Here is a 19,349-nt window from a genome sequence, read left to right on the forward strand (position 1 = left end):
ATGAGGTCCATTTTAGACAGAGCAGCCTCATAGATGCATGCACTTTTAACTAAGTTTTTTACTATCTATCGATATGAATAATAGTAACGTCTATATTCCTTGCTTGTGGTCCACTTATGTGTCCACCTATGTTCCTAAAATGTTTTTGCAGACCTTTTCTTTGCAATTTTAGCTGTGTACAGCTGATTACAGTTGGATTTAAGCTTGAGCAACGAAATCAAATTTGAATTTTCATTTTAAATACAGTGTAATGTCACTATACATAAAACAACAAGTAAATTCAATGATATAACAGCAAATCTTCTTATACCAAATGCATGCATCCAAATAAAGATTTATCCATTTATATATTGGTTACCAACTTTTAATATCTTTTGGTTACAAAAAAGATAAGAAAAAGGAAAGGGGAACAGCAACAGACTAAGTTTTCATTGAAAGCAATGTTCAAACATCTAGCATCAAGCTTTGCCAAAAAATCAGATTAAAGTCTTTTAATATAAGCAACGTTGTTTTAGCTCATTTGCCAAGTATCATATTCCATTATTTACTCTGTACAATCTATAAGAAGAAATTATGTACTAAAAAAACCTATATGAAACAGATTGAGTTGAATATAATGAGAAAATCAAACAAGAAAACACTCGATAATAGGCCATAGAGTCACAATAGCAACAGACAGTGGAGACAAATTGATTTTACATATCCAAACCTTAGACATGAATAAATAAAACTAACTAAATAGCCTTCCTTTGTCCTATAAAAAAGAACTAACCTACCTTTGTACTTTCGACGATTTTACATTCTCATTTTTGTTTTGTTTTGTTCAGTTCAAAACTACATGGATCAGAAGAAAAACTCTATTAAATCTTCCCTTGAACACAAACACACCTTTCTATGACTAGTCTGTTGCAGTTTTGTCACCATCATTATCTCCTACATTTCTAATATCTGGCATAGTATTAAGATCAGTTTGTACCTCTGTCATGTCCTTGAGGATATGAGAATTATAAGAATCAGTGGCTTGGTGTTTAATTGAATCCGAAGTTCCATTCATAGAGGATGAATTTGATGCATCACTTGCTTGCGTGTGACCCTTGGACTCTTCATATTTAGCAGCATTAGTGTTCTCATCCACGTAGGAGAGATTTTGAGTCTTATTTGTTTCACTCATTACAGTGTCAACTTTGCTCTCATTTTCATTTGACGCTACAAATCTTCTCGTCTTTTCTATGTCACCACCCTCTAGATTTGAAGATTCATCTCCAGCTGCAGCTCTATTTTCTGTTTTAACAGGGACTGCTAAGTTAGAGCCGGACAAGTTTTCTTTAGAAACTATAATACCACCCTGCTCTAATCCCTCGGTCTGCACATTTTTCACATCTCCAGCGACTGTTGAATTAACAGTATCATTTTTATCTATGCCTGAAAACATTACCATTTTATTGTGTTCAGACGATGTGTCAGTTCCTGACATGTTATTTTTGGCTGCAGGGACAACTATTGTAAGGTTACTACTTGTTTCTTCTGAGTGTCTGACAGAGTATATCAAGGCAGTGTTATTTTGATGCGAGCCAGCCACTGGGTTAGACAAACTGTTGTTTCCGGTTTCATTACTAGAACTTGAATTGGAATAAGCCCCGACAACCAGTTTAACTTCTGTAATACTAAAATTGGAACCAGGTTGACTCCTGATACCATCTTCTGTATAATTAGGCTTGTTCTCTGGTTTAGTGATGCCCATTTCTGCGTTTACATCAGAGTTTTCCATACTAACTGTCTCTGTTTCAGTGCTAGTTGTACGAGTATCATGAGTGACGGCGCTAGAAGCATCATCCCCCTTGTATTGTTCCTCCCGAGCCTCATGAATGTTGTTGCTTTCAACCAAACCTTGATTTCCTTCATCCTTGCTGTTTTCGTTCTCCTTCTCATCACCCTCCTCTTCTTTCTCCTTCCCTTCATCCACAAACTCCTCACTGCGATCAACCACCTCTGGTTTCTCAGGATCATTTTCATCCATCTCATCATCTTCTCCCCCTCTTTCACCGTCCTCTTTTTCTCCTCCTTCTCTCGTTCTGCTCTCTTCATCTTCTTTTACTTTAGTTTCATGTCCGTCCCCTTCTTCGTGTTCATTTTGTTTCATTCTGCTCTCGTCATCTTCTTCCCCAGTTTCATCTTCCTCTTTTTCTCCTCCTTCTCCTTCTCCCTCTCTCGTTCTGCTCTCATCATCTTCTTTTACTTTAATTTCATGCCCATTTCTTTCTTCGTGTTCATTTTGCTCATGCTTGTCTTCATCCTCTACAATATTCTCATCTTCCTCTTCCTCTTCATGCTTTTCATTTTGATTTACTTCATTCTTACCTGGAAGAAGATCTTTTCTTCCAAGTTCTGTAATCCGATAGGCATTTTGAGCTCCAACTGAGACTTTCTTATCACTCTCATCAAATTCCTTCTTCTTATCATGAGAGCGCTTAACCTGATAGATCAGCCATAAGCAAATACCAACCAACAGCATAATCTGCAGAACATGTTTCACCTTGACGCCTTTAGATCTGTTGTTCCTGCTTGACGACCGTTTTATCATGGTTAACTCGCCTAGAAACTCTCAAATTTATCTTCTCCAAGTAACAAGGGCAGGTCAGCTGCTTTGAACTGGAAATGTATTATTGTGGAACTAAGTAAGCAATGAATAAAGATCAATCATGTATAGTGTAAAGATACAATTAAAAGTAAATATTTAAAAAATAATAATTCAAAGAATATTATTCCTTTCAAATTCATGTATCAACAAAACACCAATCATAGTGAAAATTTCAGAACTCTTGAGTAATGAAAAGAAAACTATTAAATGGGGCAACAGCGTTTATGCATCATTTATAGGAAAAAGGTCCTGCTTGGTAAACAGCTTAATTCGTATTACAAAAGATAAATATAAAGTCAAACAGTTTTTGTATAAGCTATAAGATGTTTTCATAAGCTATCTTGGAGTGCTTTTGGAGATAAGCTGGAAACAGCTTACAAACATGTCATTACTTCTCCCAAACAGTCTCACAAGTGTTTATGCAATTAGATAAGCTCAAATAAGTCATTTTAAACAAACCCAAAGAACTAAACTAACAACATTGTAGTCACAACACACCCTATCAATAGAACATTTCTGTAAAACTAAGGTCTTTTTCCCATGGTAAAAGACTTTTCCTAAGACGTAATAACTGATAAAGAGAAACAAAAGCTGAAAACAAAGTTCAACAAAACTGAAAGGTATCCAACAAACAATTACCTTAAAAATGAACAATATTCCAAGAAATGCAGACACAAATCACCTCAAAAAATGAAAAATAACATCATATGAAAAGTGAAAATAATATAATAGTTGTAAACATTAATCTTATCTAATGCATATACCCAAAGAAGAGAGCAATATTAAACCCTAGAAAAACCCTTGAAGCAAAATCATAGTGAATAAACAAATTGAAGGTAAAGGAATTCACCTGAGACTGAGTGAGGAGAAAATAAGAAGAATCAACGAGTTGAGTTTTCTTTGGAAGTGTGACTCTGTCTTTATTTTATCTGAGGGGAGGAGACAGTGACCGCTTGATTGCCAGTTACATCTCCACCTTACTATATAGGTATAAAATATTATATTAAACCTTCAAATAGTTAATAGTTTTATAAACTAAAATATTTTCATTTTCATATTAATTTCTACTTTTAGCCTGCACTTTTGGTAGAAGGAAGAAGACACCTACACATATGCATGCATACATAGTGCAGACAAATGACAAGAAAATTCATAACTTATGGTTTTGAAATGACAACTACCACTTAAAATTTAGGTCAAACGGCTTCAAGTTTTTCGTTTTTTCCAAAGTGATCCTTTAAATTTTAAAAGTCTTAAACAAATCCTTTTAGTTTTTGAATCGTTTCAAACAAATCATTTTAGAGGATGATGTTGATGATCCAGATGATAACAATAAAGATCATGATCCACCATTTGCCACGCCTAAAAAGACGACTGATTTTAAGTGGGTTTTAGGAGTCATATTTGATACCAAAGATGAGTTCAAGAAAGCAATTACCAACTATGCTATCTACAATGCAAGACTAAAAAGACTTGTTTGGAACTTTTGAAATTTAAAGGACCACTTTAAAAAAAACGAAAAACTTAAAGGAACTTTAGATGCATTTGACCTAAAATTTATAGGACAACATGGAATTTGTTTCATTTAATTTTGAGTGCAGATAATGGCATGAGAAGGCAGCAAATCGATAGAGCAAATTATTATTATTATTATTTTTATATTAAAGATGGGGTATTTTTGTTCACTTAATTGGCAGCAGCAATTTCACGTTGATTTTCTTATTAATTAATTGGTAAGGTTCCAGTTACCATCAAAAGTGGAGATAAAGGTAGCATGTTTCAGTGTTCGGAGTAGTATATTGAATCTTGTTGAGTTGTTTTTAGGCGCTTATGTGCATAAGTGAGTAAAGATTTTCAAATCTTGGTGGTAAATTCATTTTAAAAAATTGAGAAGCAGGTGATTTTTTGTTGTGCGTTAAGGGATCGCGTGTTAAGAGTCTTCTTTGTTGCATCTCAAAATCCTCGTCCGTTTGGCTTTGGAGTAGTAGTTGATGCTCTTTTGCTTTGAGATGTTCTTCCTATATTTTAATAATATCTTTTTGCTGCTTCTTTTTTATTTTTTTGTTTTGTGGCTGTGTTGTTTAATGTGAATACCAGATTAATAGCATGATTTCTCTTGGTCTCTGGTGAGAGAGGTAGCAAATTACATTGTGGCAGGAATGGTTTCTAATTCAAACTGGTTCCTATGCTTTCATGATGGTGTGGTTTTTGACTGGCATAGGTGGGTTCTGGTGCATTTTGGCTAAGGTATAATTTTGTTGGAGTAAAAATTAAATCATACTTATTTAAAAAATCAAATCATCTGTTAGGAAAACTAAAACATATAAATTTAGGGTATTTTTGGAATAAATTTTATAGAAAGATGTAAAAATAATTACGGAGAAAATGAAAGAGAGAAAAAATTGAATGCAATTTTCATTTAATTTCATGATAATAAAAAAAAAAAAATCTTTGAAAAAATGGTTTTTTTAAAAAAACAAAATTAAATAGGAATATTTTTTTGTTTGATTAGTAAAAACACATATTAAATGATTTAAAGTAGAAATATGACATTGAAAATTGCAATTTTGTTTTTCCATTAAAACAGAATCTAGCGTTGTTTCGAAATCGGATCAATCAATCGATCTTAGGATGGGTTGGGGAAGAGGAATCTTGGAAGGTTTCGTAGTGTTAGGAAGTCTGTTTTCACTTGGTTGGGCAGGTTTATGGTTTTTGAATCGTCGTCTCTACAAAGAATATGAAGAGAAACGCGTTCTTGTTCAAATCATTTTCAGTATTGTCTTTGCTTTCTCTTGCAATCTTCTTCAGCTTGTTATCTTCGAAATCATTCCCATCCTCTCTAAAGAGTAATTCATTTTTCAAACCTTCTCTTAACCTAATTTACTTACTTTTTCCATTTTTTTTTTAATTTATTTATTTATTAATTTTTTTGTAATAGGTCAAGAGTTTTGAACTGGAAGATTGATCTATTCTGTTTGATACTGTTGTTGGTGTTTCTATTGCCTTATTATCATTGTTACTTGATGCTTAAAAGTAGTGGTTTGAGAACTGAAAGAGCTGCACTTGGTGCTGTTTTGTTCTTGTTTGCTTTTCTTTATGCCTTTTGGAGAATGGGTATTCACTTTCCAATGCCATCACCTGATAAAGGTTTCTTTACTATGCCTCAATTGGTCAGTAGAATTGGTGTCATTGGTGTTACTGTCATGTCTGTTTTATCTGGTTTTGGTGCTGTTAACTTGCCATACAGTTATTTATCACTCTTCATCAGAGAGATTGAGGAAACTGAGATCAAGGCCTTGGAAAGACAACTTATGCAGTCAATTGAGACTGGTATATCAAACAAAAAGAAAATTATTCTCTGTCAATTGGAGATGGAGAACAAGCAAGGATCTGAAGAGGTTACCTTTTACTTTATAGCTTTTATTTCCCTTTTACTTTGGGTTCCTGTTCTAGCTTCATCTGAACTTTTTTTTCGCAGAGGTTAACTGCCAGATCTTTTATCAAACGTATTGTTGGTACGGTTGTTCGATCCGTTCAAGAGGACCTTAAGGAGCAAGGTTAGTTTCCTTTTATTCTTGAAAAAGCTATTTGAAGCGCCTGCTTTAGAGATATAAAGAATTACATGATCAATAACGTAAACAAAAACTGTGTACTGAGGAAATGTAGATTGAAAAAACATCTGTCTTTTTTTAATTATTATACGATGATTTGAATTTATGTCGTGGTTTATGTGTTTAGTTGGAGAATAATGCGTGAGTTTTTCAAGGATAATCTTTCACCAAATACTACAAGTTTGGGAAAGTTTTTTGATAGTATTAACTAGAAATTGAGCAGGAAGGGAAGAAAGGGAAATTCTGGCAGAAACAAAAGGATTGCCTTATTGATGGGTCTCGGTAAATGGTTAAACATAGACTTAGAACACTAACTCTTCCAAGAACGAGTTATTTTCCAACTGTCTACTTATTCTGCCTTTCTATAGTCACCTCATAATCCGTTTACTAACTGACGAGCAAAAAACCAACTAACTAAAGGCATGTCTATCATTTCCGTAGCTTCTCTGAGGCTTGGTTAGTTTTCATGGGTTTCTTTGTTGTGATTGACCCTTCCCTAGACCCGCTACAGTATGAGCTCTAAAGCAACAAAAAGCTTTGAAGTGGGGGTGTGGGGAGCCTTTAGCAGTACTGTCGTGTGCCTAGGAGGTCACAAGTTTGAGTTGTGGAATTTGCCTCTTGTAAATGCAAGACAAGGTTGCCAACAATAGACTCATGGCCCACAGATATGTCCGAACCTTCTCTAGACCCCCACCATGACTGGATAGCACAAGTTTTCCTTTTTCTTTATTGGATATTCAGAGAGATTGGATTCCATTTTTCAATTTATGTGTTTCCTTTTTATCAAAATGGGGCCGTCCCTTTCAATCATGCAAATAAGTATTACTGTGTTTCAAATTAGGGGTTTACATTACATGATACATGATTTGTTTTTACTACTGGTCATGAAGTGATTCATTTAATAATCGTACATCTGATTTTATATTCTTATTTTTCTTTGGTTATGTCATAAAATTATTAATTATCAAATACAAATTTTAAAATTTTCTTTGGTTAAATGTGAAGATATCAAAGGCATGGAAGCAGAGGTACTGGCTTTAGAAGAGCTTTCAAAGCAATTGTTCTTGGAGATCTATGAGCTTCGACAAGCAAAGGTTTACTTTATCCGATATCATCACAAAAAACTGTGGCGTTGACCTTTAAAAACTGGAAAGTAGTGTTACTGCTTTCTGAAGAATGCATATTGTAATCAATGATAAAATTGAGACTTATTTTGTATAAAAAAGCCAACTCCATCTTAATGTGATTGAACTTTGTTTCACTTCTCATATTTTCTACGTAAATCTGCTTACTATGAAAATGGTTTCAACTATGCAGGAAGCTGCTGCATATTCTCGAACTTGGAAAGGACATATGCAGAATCTACTAGGTTATGCTTGTTCCGTTTATTGTGTGTATAAAATGATCAAGGTATTGTGATATCAGACAGCATAAATTGAGATTTTATATGCTAGAATTAAGGTTTGTTGGACTAACTAATGTTTGTAATGGTGGACTAGAGCTTTTCGTTAGGTATAAAGGGCTCAGAAGCAATGTATGGTAAATCCAAAAATCTATTTGACGATTGATGCTAAACTTAAAATTCACTTGTTTGATAGAAACATGTTTTCAATTTATTCTTCAAGATTTGAATATATTGCTAATTATATTAGGATTCCAAGTTCCAACTCATAAATCTGAACCCGAATAAAGCTTATGATATGGGTTAATAAAATTTACCAAAATATCCATGTGGCTGAAAATATGAACAACATAAAGTAACAGCAGCTTAGTACAGTTCCCTAACAAAAATTAGGACAAAGTACAGATTGCACCCTGAAGTTTGGTTCATTTTCATTTTTGGTAAAATTGTTATTCTCCTTCTTTCATTTATAGATTTTCCTTAATTTGTGTGTAAAGACCTAGCGTGACACTCATAATAGGACGGAGGAAGTATATTACCATGTTGACAGGTTCAATTGAGGTTGACTATGTTGTGACACCTGTACGGTGATATTAGCAGCAATAGTATTTTAATGGAGTATTTCTCTAGTGATTTTTTTTTTAAAATTTACTGTAGTCAATATGGCTAACTGGTTAATCCTTTTTTGCAGTCATTGCAAAGTGTTGTTTTCAAACAGGTAAAAAGATCATATCTTGGGTTGTTATTAGTATTTTCCAAATATAATTACTTTTTTTCCATCTTTTAGTCTGAATCTCATATTGTCACTGTGCTTCTTTGCTGATTATGTGTTTCAATATAGGCTGGTTCAGTTGATCCCGTGACAAGGATGATAAGTATATTCCTACAGTTTTTTGATATAGGAATAAATGCAGCCTTATTATCTCAGGTTAGTGTCCAGTTGCATGCCATTATTTTTGTAGAATAGATGATGGTCAGTGTGTCCCTAAAACCTAATGCATTCTTATTTAAAGATCAAACTAGAATTCTCATATTTTGTTAAGAGTTGTAGACGTGCATAGGTATGAGCTGACGTTATTTAGTGGGCATTGTTCTAGTTACACTGCATGTGTCCTAAATTGATTAGGATAAATATTACACAGAGCTTAATTACTAAAAACAATTAAGTTCGTGCTCCCATTCACTATTTTCTGTCTATGAGAAGCCTCCTTAAATTTCTTTTTTGTTGCTTTGTATGAGGTTCAATTGTTTGCTTTGTACTTGTTTACTGAAGTATATAAGGTTCATGTTTATTTCTTTCTCCACTTTTTGTTGATCCTCCCCACTAATCAGAGCCATTGTACTGAGATCTCTATTAAATGAAGTATAAACCCATTGATATCTTGGAACTTATGTAATAGAGTTGTTTGAGAAGTAAAAACTCATGAATCAAGAATATTGTAGTGTATATGCCATTGAATGTAATTTCCTAAGAATTCTTTTTGTTTATAAATTTATTTAGTTATGTGAAACTTTCTTATTTGAATTATTAAATGAATGTGTTCCATTATGATCATATGTGGTGCTTTCTAGCTCTCCCTAGTTACTTATCACATATACTTGATGTTGTGATTATTATCATTGTTTTTTACCTTATACAGTCAACTTCATTATTTTTCACACAAATAAACTAGCTCTCCCTAGTTTATATGTTGCGGTGCTTTCAGCAACTAACTAACCATTAGTTAAGTGCCACTGACAGCAACTAACTAAGATGCCATAGTCTTCTGTTACTCTCCTAGTTCTTCTCTCATACACCTTTTCCTTTGTTGTTGACTAGAATTTGTATGGTATTACATGATTTGATGTTGTATTTATTTATAATTTTTCTGCATTTTTTACAGTATATTTCCTTGCTATTCATCGGAATGTTGGTTGTGATATCAGTGCGTGGATTCTTAACAAATTTAATGAAGGTATTTCTGCTGCTTTCAATTGCTACTTTTTTTTTATACACCTATTTTTTTCTATTTATTTCTTGGATAGTTGCTAAGGAAGTTATGTTACTATTAGCATTTTCAATCTTTTTTGTGGAGTGAACCAGCGTAACCATTTACGAGATACATATAGAAAGTTTTACGGCTGAATTTGCATACAACCTGGAATGATCTACAAAAGAATAAAATATGATATAGGAGAGTAGACAATGTACATTCCTGGCATGGATAAGGAATAATCTAGTGAATAATATACCTCTTCTGGTACTAGACAACCTACCCAAGTCTCAAATCAAACAATATTGATATGCTCTTAGAACTGTTTTTTTAAATATTTTAAAAGAAAATTATTGAATATAAGGAAACAAATAAATAATACATGCTTATAATGTCAAAATGTCCACTTTGACAGAATGGCAGAATCTCTATTGAGAGATGCTACCCTTATCACCGCTGAAATAATGGCCATCGAACGTCAACTTTCCAGTTTAAATAAAACAAAAGAAAACCGTCAAGTTGAAAAATAACAAGGGCAGTAACAAATACAATTTAACTTGACTTATTATGAAGCCTAAGTTCAATTTTTGTTTTGGATTACAGTTCTTTTTTGCTGTTTCAAGAGTTGGAAGTGGATCATCCAGCAACGTTGTTCTGTTTTTGTCCGAGATAATGGGAACATATTTTGTATCTTCTATTCTTTTAATCAGGAAAAGCTTAGCAACTGAATACAGGTATAAGTGTGTTTTGGTTTACTCTTCCCAATCTCTCGAAGAGCTATCCACTCAACAGAAACTATTTATTCCTTTCTTGTTTACTGGCTTTGGAATGTGCGCAATTAGTTCACAAACATAGTAATATTTTAATTGATATGCATGGTAGAAACATGTCCAGCAATCCTGCTAAATCAGAAACACTGAATTTAGGTGTGCTTCGTATTTACCTGTGGCTGGAGACAATATATGAATAATAGGGTAAGAGAGGTACTATTAAGCTGTTGATTAGTCAAGATTTGTTTTGACAGAATGGATAAAAAGCTGTTAACGAGAGAAAAGTGAAACATAAGGTTGTTGCCATTTTCATGGATAGTATGAATGAAAGAGAGTGAAGATGAAAAGAAACAAAAAGAATGAACAACACCAATAACGTTTAAGTAAACCTTTCAATCCTATTTATATCTATACATTCAGCTGACTACTTTTCATTGTTTAGAATTCAACTCAAGGTAGTAGCAAACCGAAGCAAGAGTCTGGTTGTTTGTTGCACTTGTGTTGATTGATTCAAATTTGGCATGTGTAGGAATAGTTATAGTTTGGATAAACTTCCTAGGATGATCAGCATTTATCTTGATAATATCTGATCTGAATTCATTGACAGGATTATCATTACAGAGGTATTGGGCGGTGATATCCAATTTGACTTTTATCACCGGTGGTTTGATGCAATATTTGTGGCTAGTGCATTCCTTTCCCTACTTTTACTATCTGCGCATTATACATCTCGCCAAATTGATAAACATCCAATTGATTGTGAGTGTAACTTACTTGAATATGAGCTAATCCTTTTTTAGGCATTGTGAATTATTGATTTTGCTGTTAGATTAATGACTCACTTAATATATTTGTTGTTTATTTCAATGTAAAACAGGAAGCATATACTTCCTATATACATGTATAGTTTCTACTGTAACGAAAGGTATGGTTCAGGGCACTAAACATGATAGTTTAAACCTTCTAGATTGATGCATTTAAATGTATTTGATAACTGATGGAGATTATGTATTGTTTTCCTATGCCAGTGAATTGCTGAAGAGATCATCAATGGGAAGTTGATATTGTTTCTAATATTATCAACATATGCACATACTGCCAAGTCTATTGGAATATCCATGTTTAGGACTGTTCAAAATAACTGCTGAACCGAACCAAACTGAAATCAACCGTACCTACTTTTAAAGTTCACAAACCCTTTACAACGAGGACCAAATTTGCTGCCAGGAAATATTTGCAGGACCATTGTTTGAAGAAACATTTTAGAGAAGGTAAAATGAAAAAAAGTATTAACAGGGACCAAAAATTCTTTAACCCTTTTGTAAATTGATATTATGCATAAAGGAAATTATTAATGTCTATTACTTTGCAAGTGAGATACATCTGTATAATTTTTTTAACCTAGTTTTATTTACGGGTCTAAGTTGTGTTGTGTCGGCCATTCAAAAAAAGTTGTGTTGTGTCGTATATTTCTAAAATTGTGTATCCATGCATCCGTATTATATTGCATTGTATCTTCAGACTTCACATGTTTACATAAAGCAAACATTATGTAACATCCTTCAATTATTTAAATCATGTCATGTGCCTTGTATGTTAATTATTTAAATGTTTTTTTTTTGTGTTAGCCTTCGATTCTGAGAGGAAAGTAAAACATTGTCAAGATAAATGGATTACTAAGAGAGATAAATAAAGTTGCACATGCTGTGTGTCTTTACATATAAACTCCCTCAATAAAATATCTTTATTCAACATGGGGTTTAATTTTTCTTAAAAAAAATACAACATTGAAAGCTCATCCAATTATGTCTCATTAGTCATCGTAGAAAATCGATGATTTACCATGAAATTCATTCATTAATTACAAATAAGAATATTTTATACAAGAAAAAAATAAAAAAATAGTTTGTAAGAAGATGATTGTCAAGCTATCTAGGAAAAGAATTATTCATGGTGATATCATTGACTGAGGATCCCGTAGTATTGCTATTATTACGTTGATCCGAAATGTTATCCCTTGGTATTTGATTCGTTCTATTACCCATGAAACCTCCAGGCTCTTGAGGCAATGGTAACTCAACTGAAACATTACTCAGATATGAAACAATTCTTTCCATTGTTGGTCTATCATCTGGATTTTGTTGCACACATAATAAACCAATTTGAATGCATCTTATGACTTCAATATAAGAATATGATTTTTCTATATTAGAATCCAATATTTCTAAAGATTTTTCATCCCTCCAATTTTTCCAAGCCTGCAACAATACTTTATCACATTAGAAATCATATAGAGATAATGAAATATACATTAAATGAGGAAATCAACTATATATTATATTAAGTTTATTAGCATACTCACATAACTCAAGAGGTCATCAAAATCCAGTGAATGAAGACTAAGGGCATTCCGCTTTGCACTAATTATCTCTATAATTATCACTCCAAAGCTAAACACATCTGATTTTTCTGAATAATGTCCATGCATTGCATATTCGGAAGACATATAACCACTGGAAAAAAAAAAAGTCCATTTTAAATATATAAAGTGAAAATTGGACAGATATAATCAAACTTATGATGTGGTGTAGAACATTTTGAATCATATCTACCAAAAAGTATTTGATAATACTATGGGACTCATTGAAAGGAAATTACAAACAAAAATTAAGTTCCGGTGTCATATAGTTCTTAGCATATGTTTTAAAACTCTTATTTTCACGGCGAAAAGTCACAACAACTTAAAAACTACTTTACATAGCTTTAATTAAATATGTGTTTGGTTTAGCTTTTTTCAGTCGCTGCCTCACATTTTGATGCCTTTTTGACGTGATTTGGAGAAACTACTATTTGTAGCTTCACTAGAAACATGGATTTCTACCGTGGTTTTGGCTAGATGTGAAAAAGGTGCCACTGAGCTGAACATAGGCTAAATGTGCGTCCGGCTAGTGGTAAGCCACAAATGTTCCAAAAACTCTATTAGTCTTATATGAGTTTGTTAGATCCACTAAATGAAAGTTAAAAATTCAAATTAGATTCTACCATGTGCTTTCAATTAGATAGTAACAAGAAAAACTAAGGAATATAGCATTCAAGTTTGCAAATACTTACTAAGTTCCAGCAATTCTCTTAGTATTTCCTTGATGTTCATCTATATCAATCATTTTTGCCATACCAAAGTCTGATATTTTTGGATTCATATTCTTATCTAACAATATATTGCTAGGTTTGAGATCACGATGTATGACTTTAAGTCTTGATTGATCATGTAAGTAATGAATCCCTCGTGCAATACCACCTATGATATTATATCTTTCACGCCAACTCAAGACTCTTTCCTTATGAGGATCTACAGTTTAGCATAGGACACTTAATAAGTGTACATATAAGCAATGGATAAACAAGTTGACTAATATAAACATGAATTTTAAGCTCCAATGAAAAGTGAATCACGATTGAAAGTATCTTACCAAATAAGAAGTAATCAAGACTTTTATTTAGTACATATTCATAAACAAGCATTTTTTCTTGTTCTTCCGAGCAAAATCCATACAAGGTTACCAAGTTCCTATGTTGGAGTTTGGCTATTAGCACAATCTCATTTTTAAATTCTATTGTGCCTTGTCCTGAAGTTTTTGAAAGTTTTTTTACGGCTATTTGTCTGCTATCTAACAAAACCCCCTGAAAATAAAAATACCAATTGATTATAATCATTATATATATCAAGAAAAATGTAACTTTTTTATTTTTTATTTTTTATTTTTTTTATCACATTTGGACAGTGTTAATTACCTTGTAAACTTCTCCAAATCCTCCACTTCCTATCTTATTCGCCAATGAGAACTGGTTAGTTGCTGCTTCTAGTGTAGCCAAATTGAATTGCAATGACTCCAATGTTGGAAATTCATCACCAACTGAACCCAATATTATTCAAAGTAATCATGTGAGATATAAAATAAGGCTAAAGTAAAATTGGACATTATTTTATTTATTTCAATTTAATCATATATATGTAACATACAATTTTCCATTATACTTGGCAATAGTATCTTCTTCTTTGACCTTCTCTTGAAATAGTAGCAACCTAGAAATAAGATAATTAGGAAAAAAATGGGCACGACAACCACGACCGCAATTGTGCCAGGTCCAAGTTTCATTCCCCCTGCATAACCAAGTGGAAATTGTGGAAAATTTTGGTCAAGTACATTAATTAATTAAACTATGGTCAACAACGAAGAATCAAACCAACAAATACTACATTAAAATTAAGGATTAAGAACTTATGGAATATTTTTGTTGGTTTTGCCAACGATGAAACACACAATTGTGAGGTTTCAGTTTTAAATATAAGTGAAGATGTTCAATCTAACAAAATCTTTAGTGGAGTTAGGCTTACAAATTGTATTTCTACTATCGAAAAAATAGGAAATGAAAATGAAAAGAAAAATTATTCCAATTCTCTCAAAAAATAAAAGTGTATCTTCACGAGATTTTTAATGTTTAAGAGACACGTCATTTTATGACTACCCTAACTCAGATTGACTCAATTCTTTTCACTCGAGTCACGGTTTTTGATATTTGTTGGTCAATAAATTAAATATCGAATTTTCAAAAAAATGGTCTTTAGTGCTCGACGAGGCCCAAAGGTGCTCGCCCTAGAATATTTATACTTGGCTCACTCTCCTATTCCATGAAAATTATAGAAGGAGGAGGACCAAAAGAAGGAGAGAATGATAGGTCATTTATCCCACCTAAACACTACACTAGACCTTGAGCACGACACACCACGACATAGGATCTCGATGTTCTGTTCTAGAATAATATAAGACAAATGATGGAAAAATAAAATTAAGTTCATTGTAAAATTACTTGAATGATTTCAACAAGTCAATGTAATATCAAACGTGCACCTAGAACAAAATTTGTCCAGAGCTAAAACGAATAATGTTTACGCAAAAAATAGTTTATTACCTGAAGATGAAGGCGAAGATGAAGTGAAAAAAGGGTAGAGTTGATATCTAACATTACAAGAAGGAAGCAAAGCTCTTGCACCCTGTTTTCCATTAGGAATAGTTCCAATAGCATTTTTCAAACACGTCCCACATTCACTATTCGTTAAGTCATTCGTGCACTGCATCAATCCATACACCGTCATGGACTCCGTCACCACTACTTCACCGGCGGCAAACTTCTTCGACTCAGAACTCCCGGAGGCTTCTGTTGCCAAATCATTCAACAACCCATGCAGAGATTGGTTGAAACGTCCCAAGTCAACGCTAGAGACAATATTTCCGTCGTTAAGGTTGACTCTAGGGTCAATCTTGTCGACGGCAAAGTACCTATTTGTGTAATGAACCAAGCACTCGTCGTACCAGATGAGTGCTTCGGTTTGGTTTGGACAATGCTGTCTTATCTCTTTGATTGCAGTTGTGAGACACTGGTTACATACGGTGGTGGCGACGTCGCCACGACATAGGAAGAGTCCACCGACGGCGTTGACGCTATTGAAACCAGTGATGCCGAGAAAATAACCGTTGGATTGAGAGATATTATTGGAGAAATAGTATAAGAGGATGTCAAGGTTTGTTTGGAAAGTGGAGTTGGGTGCATAAGTGGTTGTGTTTGTGCAGTGAGTGGCTGTGTATGTTGGTGTTGCTTCAACTGCTTTTGTTGTTAACATGACGATAACACATACACAAATGGAGGAAAGAAGTTTTGCAAGGGTAGCCATTTTTGAATTTGAGTTTTTGCGTTGTGGTTGCGTGGATGGAGGAAGAAGGCAATAGAAATAAAAAAATAATAAAAAAAGTCTTGTGTTAAGATAATAGAAAATGTCAATGGCGTCACAAAACCAAATTTTGTGTGAAACTAAGGAAATTTCATGTGTCCAAAGCAAAACATTGTCAAAGTCAAATAAGGCGAGGACGAGGATAAATGGAAGAATCATGGACTCACTATTTATCTGATGACCAATGGAAAATAGTAAATTTACAGAGCCTTTCTCCTCCGTCCGAATCAAACTCATTTTGACGTATTTTTTCTGTTTTGTATGATTTAAGTTTGAGTTTTTCCCGATTTTAAAACCAATCCTGAATGTATAAAATCAATTTATTACACCTTTTATATAAATAGAAACCAAAATCCTAAATCATTTCACTTACAGAGAGTATTGATCTTTCAGATGATACTCACTTATCATCGTTCTCTCTTATCTCCTTACATATCTCACACTTTCAGGCCTCAGCCTCACTCTTGTCCATCAAAATTAATGTGTCTGATTGTTTTTGAATTTTACAAAATTGTCTTATATTTGCATGTGTATTTAATTTGACTTTTTATATTTTAAGATAAGTTAGTGCTCCCTCTGTTTCTATATATAAACTTCTTTGCTTTTTTCATTTTTTATTAATAAAAGTTGTTAGTACAATTAATGTATCTATTTTGTGTCTGAATATTATTAAATTGTCATTTGTTTATATGTGTGTATTAAATTTGACATTTCATATTTTAAGAGAAGTTGGTAATATTAATTAGAGACGTTTTTAGGAAGAAAAAAAAAATAAATGCATCCAGTAACTTATATAAGGGCTTATATTAAGGGAAAGAAAAACTTCTCAAAGAGTGTTTATAATTAGGGACAGAGAGAGTAGTATTAGTTAGGGATATCTTTAAGAAAAAGATAATAAATGCATACAATAATTTGTATATAAACTTATATTTAGGGATATGATTTTTTTCAAAAGGGCCTTATATAACTAGGGGTAGAGGGAGTATGTGACATCTATAAATATTTTTTTTGTTGGTAATATCTATAAAAAGATAATCAAACAGTTGAATTAGGGATGGACCTACGTTAAGCACTATGAGTGTCGAAGCCCTCGCTACCTTTTCAATTTTTTTTCTTCTTGCAAAAAGTTTTAAAAATAAGGATTATCCTTATAAACTACAATAGTACTGTAGAGGATTAAAAATTACCATTAAAACTTTATAGAAACCAAACTTAAAAATTCACTAATTTTGTAATGACTAAACATATTTAATAATTTAGATTATTAAGTGTGGCCTTTTACTATTCATATCTTTATTTATCAATTATGACTAGAGTAGTATATAATAAGTGTTAGTCCTCCAAAATAGTCCCTATAAAATTTGAATAAGGATTAAAAGTGGATAATTTTTTTTATAGAGACAAAACTTAAAAGCTCATAATTTTGCAGGGATTAAAAACATATTTAATGCTAAATTAAAAGCCAAATATATCTCAATTCTCAAATTGCAAACCCCATTCGAGATAAAATATGGCAACTACAACTAATGAAATGGTTATTTGTTATGAGTATTTACAAGAATTGGATGTGAAATTGCATGGATGATGAATAATTAATTAATTAATTATTTACTTATATTGAGAGTGATATTTTTATTGACATTGAATCATTTAATGTTTGAGTATGAAAGGTCGTAGAGAACAATTATGATGTATATTTATGCGTTTAAAAATAAAATATTCTATATATATATATATAAATATTTTCTTTCCTTTTGCCTCAACAAATTTATATTTTTGTGGCCTACACTACTTAAAATTCCTCGGTCCGTCACTGATTGAACTTAAATGGTTAATAAGTTTCATAAAAGACGAGTTATTTATGAGAACTAAATTCGATTTCTAAGTGAAATAATTCGTAAACAAACTTACCTTTGTCAAACTTCTGATTATCAAAATCTCTCACTTTCAAATTACTCTTGTGATTAATTTTAATGGTTGTCGGATAATTTACCCATAATTCCGTAAAGATAACTTAAACAACCTTAAGGTAATAAGGACGTCTAAAAAAACCATAAAGTAAAACAACAAGTCTCTGTAAAGGAAAGTAAAACAATAACCGTATAATCCCCTAGAAATGTGGCATTTATCATGGAAAGGTTTAATCATTTCCCCCATGGGAAAGGTAAATGTGAACCATTGATATATTAATAAAAATATTGAATGGTTGAGATTGTTCACTTGTAACTTATTGGTGACTTTTTGTTTTTAAAATTTTACAAAAAATTTGACCGCACATGATAAGGTTTAATGATATTTTATTTTATGAGTAAATAGTCAATTTCCCCCCTGAAATTGTAAGTTTCATCAATTACCCCCCTGAAATTAACAAAACTTCAATTACCCCCCTGAAATTTCACAACGTTAGTCAATTTACCCCCTCCGTCAAATTTTTCTGTTAGTGAACATGACGTTTTGCAAATACCCCCCTGAAGTTTTGCACTTATGTGCAAAATGCCCCCCAAACTTAAAAATTTATATTATTTTTTTCTTAAAAACAAACAATTAATAGTTAAATATTAAAGCTAACTATTAATTTTGGAGTTTGGAAAAACTACATACATATATACATCAAAATAGGGAAAAATGTGTATTTTTAAAGTGACAATAATGGTTATTTCTAATAGACAAATTATTATTTTTAGAGGTTTATAAACAAATTAATAATCAGATTTAAATTTATATTTTCTCCTTCACCATCTTAGTCTTTTAACTCCTCCAACTCCTTGAACAATTTGCTCAAACCATTTAAACTACACAACCCCCAATATTAATCCACAAATCATCCCATTATTGTCACTTTAAAAAATACATATTTTTCTCCATTTTGGAGCCTATTTTGATGTATATATATATGCATGTAGTTTTCCCAAATTCCAAAATTAATAGTTAGTTTTAATATTTAACTATTAATTGTTTGTTTTTAAGAAAAAAATAACATAAATTTTTAAGTTTGGGGGGCATTTTGCACATAAGTGCAAAACTTCAGGGGGGGTATTTGCAAAACGTCATGTTCACTAACAGAAAAATTTGACGGAGGGGGTAAATTGACTAACGTTGTGAAATTTCAGAGGGGTAATTGATGAAACTTACAATTTCAGGAGGGAAATTGACTATTTACTCTTTAT

At 32.4% G+C, this 19,349-nt stretch overlaps 3 protein-coding genes across 4 annotated transcripts; 1 reads left to right on the top strand and 2 right to left on the bottom strand.

Annotated features, from left to right (window-relative positions):
* Positions 1 to 589: 589 nt before the first annotated feature.
* LOC11446447 (myb-like protein X) lies at positions 590 to 3,801 on the bottom strand. Of its 2 annotated transcripts, none has more exons than XM_003610600.4 (2): positions 3,489 to 3,801; positions 590 to 2,649 (listed from the first exon to the last, which is right to left on the bottom strand). In XM_003610600.4, exon 2 carries the CDS (start codon positions 2,579 to 2,581, stop codon positions 899 to 901), a length of 1,683 nt encoding a protein of 560 aa, XP_003610648.1. In that variant the 5' UTR covers positions 2,582 to 2,649; positions 3,489 to 3,801; the 3' UTR covers positions 590 to 898. The 2 variants fall into 2 exon arrangements, with proteins under 2 accessions (XP_003610648.1, XP_024639000.1); XM_024783232.2 differs by having other exon boundaries at positions 590 to 2,671.
* A 1,380-nt stretch (positions 3,802 to 5,181) lies between these two features.
* On the top strand, positions 5,182 to 11,963 carry LOC11435812 (GPCR-type G protein 2). Its single transcript, XM_024783856.2, has 12 exons — positions 5,182 to 5,484; positions 5,577 to 6,036; positions 6,117 to 6,195; positions 7,255 to 7,343; positions 7,567 to 7,659; positions 8,343 to 8,369; positions 8,493 to 8,579; positions 9,535 to 9,606; positions 10,228 to 10,358; positions 11,002 to 11,153; positions 11,272 to 11,319; positions 11,423 to 11,963. Coding segments are annotated over exons 1-11 (1,407 nt in total). The 5' UTR covers positions 5,182 to 5,269; the 3' UTR covers positions 11,274 to 11,319; positions 11,423 to 11,963.
* Positions 11,964 to 12,105: 142 nt separating this feature from the next.
* LOC11442717 (cysteine-rich receptor-like protein kinase 10) lies at positions 12,106 to 16,424 on the bottom strand. Its single transcript, XM_003610602.4, has 7 exons — positions 15,366 to 16,424; positions 14,416 to 14,556; positions 14,187 to 14,308; positions 13,865 to 14,075; positions 13,506 to 13,743; positions 12,757 to 12,907; positions 12,106 to 12,652 (listed from the first exon to the last, which is right to left on the bottom strand). Exons 1-7 carry the CDS (start codon positions 16,417 to 16,419, stop codon positions 12,323 to 12,325), a joined length of 2,247 nt encoding a protein of 748 aa, XP_003610650.3. The 5' UTR covers positions 16,420 to 16,424; the 3' UTR covers positions 12,106 to 12,322.
* Between the last annotated feature and the right edge of the window lie 2,925 nt (positions 16,425 to 19,349).

The sequence above is a fragment of the Medicago truncatula genome, chromosome 5, assembly GCF_003473485.1.
Source record: "Medicago truncatula cultivar Jemalong A17 chromosome 5, MtrunA17r5.0-ANR, whole genome shotgun sequence".
NCBI lineage: Eukaryota > Viridiplantae > Streptophyta > Magnoliopsida > Fabales > Fabaceae > Medicago > Medicago truncatula.

What these genes read in the sequence shown, in the direction of transcription:
- LOC11446447 (XM_003610600.4), bottom strand. Translation starts at nt 2,581, where the DNA reads ATGATAAAACGGTCGTCAAGCAGGAACAACAGATCTAAAGGCGTCAAG.
- LOC11435812 (XM_024783856.2), top strand. Translation starts at nt 5,270, where the DNA reads ATGGGTTGGGGAAGAGGAATCTTGGAAGGTTTCGTAGTGTTAGGAAGT. An exon ending in AGAGGACCTTAAGGAGCAAG is followed by an intron (nt 6,196 to 7,254) that starts GTTAGTTTCCTT and finishes TTAAATGTGAAG; the next exon opens with ATATCAAAGGCATGGAAGCA. An exon ending in ATGCAGCCTTATTATCTCAG is followed by an intron (nt 8,580 to 9,534) that starts GTTAGTGTCCAG and finishes CATTTTTTACAG; the next exon opens with TATATTTCCTTGCTATTCAT.
- LOC11442717 (XM_003610602.4), bottom strand. Translation starts at nt 16,419, where the DNA reads ATGAGTTTGATTCGGACGGAGGAGAAAGGCTCTGTAAATTTACTATTT. An exon ending in GCCAAGTATAATGGAAAATT is followed by an intron (nt 14,309 to 14,415) that starts GTATGTTACATA and finishes TATTGGGTTCAG; the next exon opens with TTGGTGATGAATTTCCAACA. An exon ending in TTGATGACCTCTTGAGTTAT is followed by an intron (nt 12,653 to 12,756) that starts GTGAGTATGCTA and finishes GTATTGTTGCAG; the next exon opens with GCTTGGAAAAATTGGAGGGA.